Source organism: Epinephelus moara, chromosome 2 (genome assembly GCF_006386435.1).
Source record: "Epinephelus moara isolate mb chromosome 2, YSFRI_EMoa_1.0, whole genome shotgun sequence".
In the NCBI taxonomy this organism is placed as follows: Eukaryota; Metazoa; Chordata; class Actinopteri; order Perciformes; family Serranidae; genus Epinephelus; species Epinephelus moara.
In genome coordinates this window covers 613,291-617,131 of record NC_065507.1, presented here as the reverse complement: position 1 = coordinate 617,131, position 3,841 = coordinate 613,291, and the positions used below count along the sequence as shown (strand labels likewise).

Sequence of the window (3,841 nt, the reverse complement as noted above, 5' to 3'; positions counted from 1 at the left end):
CAGTGGTCAAGCTCCGTCATATCTTAGAGAGCTCATAGTGCCATATTATCCCACCAGAACTCTGCGCTCCTCTCCTGTGGAGTCATCTTCCTGTTACGGTCCGGGAGGCAGACACCGTCTCCACATTTAAAACTAGACTTAAGACTTTCCTCTTTGATAAAGCTTATAGTTAGGGCTGGCTCAGGCTTGCCTTGTACCAGCCCCTAGTTAGGCTGACTTAGGCCTAGTCTGCCGGGGGACCCCCCTATAATACACCGGGCTCACTCACTCTCTCACTCTCTCTCTCTCTCTCTCTCTTAAAGTTCTGTCTGTTAGTTAATGAAGGGCGGGACTGTGAGTTAATGAAGGGCGGGACTGTGAGTTAATGAAGGGTGGGGTTTGTGAGTTAATGAAGGGCGGTACAGTGAGTTAATGAAGGGCGGGGCTGTGAGTTAATGAAGGGCGTGTGTGATTGTGTTAGCGTGTGTTACCTTGCAGAAGGTGTGTGTGCAGGGCAGCGTCACTGGCTCCATGAAGATCTCCAGACACACCGGACAACGACAGTCGTCCAGAGACAGCTCCCTCCCTTTGCTCCTCCCACCTCCTCTGTCTGACACTGGCGCCATCTCTTCTTCTTCTGTGGTTGTTAACGGCTATGCAGGGGAGGAGTCAGTGAAATAAACATTTCGTCACAGTGAGCTCTAACAGCTAAGGGGTATTCCATAAAGTGGGTTTAGTAAAAACTCTGAGTATGTTAACCCTGAGATGAGGGAACTCTGGGTTTTCAGTTCCAGACAGAGAGGTAAGTCAAACTCTGAGTCAATCACCATGGCAACTGACTCTGTGAACCTAACCTGCTTGCTGGCAGGTTTTCTATAAGAAACCCTGAATTCACCCTGTCTCCTCCCTACTGCTGAGCCTGAAGCAAGCTGGCAGACACACATGGGTTGTTGGTATGTAGGAAATGTGATCGATCTGTCGCTCCTTCAGCGATAGACTGATTCACCCAAAGTGTGTGAAGGAACGCTATCGCAGGTCCTTCCTGCCTGCTGCTGTCAGGCTACATAACCAGCACTGCTCACAGTAAACTGCACCATGGACACTTTATTGACACTTTATGGACACCACAGTTGTCTGCTGTTTTGCACATACAATCACTTGCACTAGATGTGCTCCCTTTATCCACTGCTCATTTTTTGCTCATTTTCATTCACTGCTGCTCATTATTATCCACTTCCTATTATTTTCATTATTATTATTATTATTATTGTTATTTATCGCCGTCTCTTGTATTTTTTTTTTTACTTATTTGCATGCCTAGTTATTTAAGTTTTTTAAGTTTAATTTTGAATTCTTTAATCTGACTCTTTTTCCTTGACTGCTGTAACACTGGAATTTCTCAATTATGGGATCAATAAAGGTGTATCTTATCTTATCTTATCTTGATATCGAGGCAGAATTAATTCACAATGCTTTACGCCGGGAGAGGATCTTCAGACTAGGGCTGACCCAAAAAATTTGAAGCTTCGAAGCTTTGTTCGATGGCACGGGATTTGATTGTGAAAAAAAAAAATCGAAGCTTCTGCGCTTTTTTCCCCCCATTTTTTGGGGGGAGGCCTTAAACGCAACACTAACCCCCACCAGTCCAATACTGACAACGAGCGCACTCAGAGCTGGCAGACATGTCCAAGAGGTCATCAGATGTGTTAGGCCTATAAGAGTTCATGTTCCAGTTCCACTTTGTGTTTTTAATTGATTGTTTTTCGGATTGATTGACAAATAAAGGCAGGCCCCATTAGGCCGTGTAAAGGAGTCATCCAGTCTGATTTTTGCATGAATTGCCTAAAAATGTTTCACAGTAAATCAGAGAACGGGGATATTATTGCCACTGGTTATTTGAAATGGATAAAGGTATTTTTTACTGGTGAGTTAAGGGAGAATAGCCTATATATCATGTAATTAAAAAAGAAAAAAATCTCCGACAAGGAAATAGAAAGCCCGATGCACAATGGAGACCTGCTATTATCCTGCTTGAACACAGACGACTAAATTCTTTCAACAATGTGACTCAAAATAATGATAAAATAGATTTTTTTGATGTAAAATATGCATTTTCCAGTTCCAACGGTCCGCTCTGAGTCTGGTGTCAGAGACACTTCTGATGCTCTGAGTTGCGCATCTGTTTGATTGTGCTGCAGTGTGCGCCGAGGGTTTGAATTTAGTGTTCAATGAAAAGTTAAACACTACTTATCACCGACCATTAGTGGTTTTTCGTTTGTGAATATTTTTATTTTAATTCTAGTGTTGGAAGAAACTACGTTTTCACCATAATTTTTTATGTCGTCGAATGCTTCGAATTAAACTCGTTCTGAGCTTCGAAGCTTCGAATGTCAATAAATGGATTCGAAGGTCAGCCCTACTTCAGACCCCATTTAGATGTGCTGTCTTTCCCCAATGAATATCTGTTTGAACCGTACCGTTTTTCATTAGACTCAATCATTTACCGGCCACACATATCTGACACACTACAGACGTGCACTCTCATCAGAGCAAATGTTTTTTTGTGAACGGTAGCTTTTTACATGATATTGGTTACCTACAGTACATAATGACATAGCCACTGAATGACAGGTTATTGAAGCTACTTAAATCAAATATGAGTCAAACTAAAGGAAGGTACAGTCATGGCCAAGTCAAATGTGCCTTACCTGTTATAATGATGTTTTTATATTTCATTTGAAGCTGCTTCCAAGTGTGTTTTTCCCCTGTGAGATTGCACCTACATGAAAATCAGATTTTATTCCAAACCACTTTTTCACCTGTAAGCTACAATTTTAATTAAGTGTGGTTAAATGTAAATTAATGGCAGGGCTCTCTAGTTTTGATCTCAGTTCAGAGTGACATTATTGCTGGGTGGCAAAGGGGGGGGGGGGTTCTTGGGTATGATAGTTTTTAAAGGATTCAAATTTCAAATAAGTCATCAACCATCTATATGTGCTTAAAACAGCTGCTGAAATTACCAAGGATTCTTTTTTATTATTTTTTGGGGGGGGGCATTAAGCGTAAAAGGGGGAGAGAGACAGAGGGAGTGACATGCAGCAAGGTGCCACAGACTGGAGTCGAACCCACTACGCCTACTACTACTACTACTACTACGCCACCAGCATCCCGTCAAATAAGATCCTGCTTGCTAAATTTCCCATGCTGCCTCTCTCTCCTTGGCAGCTTTAGTGCTGTTACTGTGTTTATGAAATATATGCTCATATTCGCTGTAGGCATTCATGAGCATCTCCAAGTCCACAGGTGTAAAATAAGTTGATCGCTTTTTCTCTCCGGTTGACATGGTGACTCGAGGTATCAGGGCTCCACTGGTGATGGCTTTTTATTGTGGTTGTGCACGTGCTTAACTCAAGGTGTACCTACTCAGAGTTGACTGAACTAATTCAAATCAGCTGTTCTGGAACCGGATACTCAGAGGTTCCCAGATCAGGGTAAGGAAGGAAGGAAGGAAGGAAGGAAGGAAGGAAGTTTTACTGGCATTGTGCTTCCACAACGAAATTTAGTTGGTACACTCTCAGCAAGGTTCTGTGCTCTAAATGGTCAAGCTCCGTCATATCTTAGAGAGCTCATAGTGCCATATTATTAGGGATGCACCGAAATGAAAATTTGTGGCCGAAGCCAAATATTATTAAACGCTTGGCCGAATACTGAGTACCGAATACTGAATATCATTGTTTAGTTTTTCATTAGTTTTTGCAGATGAACCCCCTCCAGATTAGTGTTGTCACGGTACCAAAATTGGGACCCACTGTGCGATACCAGTGAAAGTATCATGGTTCTGAGTAGTATCACGATACCACAG

At 42.3% G+C, this 3,841-nt stretch overlaps 1 protein-coding gene across 3 annotated transcripts in view; it reads right to left on the bottom strand.

Annotated features, from left to right (window-relative positions):
* Positions 1-3,841, bottom strand: part of rnf168 (ring finger protein 168) — a 16,688-nt gene that overhangs the window by 7,003 nt on the left and 5,844 nt on the right. For 2 of the 3 annotated variants that reach the window (XM_050060651.1, XM_050060644.1), the window contains one exon: positions 471-632. In XM_050060651.1, coding sequence (XP_049916608.1) covers positions 471-605 — 135 coding nt within the window. In that variant the 5' untranslated portion in view covers positions 606-632. The remainder of the gene's footprint in view (positions 1-470; positions 633-3,841) is intronic. The other variant, XM_050060655.1, reaches the window with a different exon arrangement.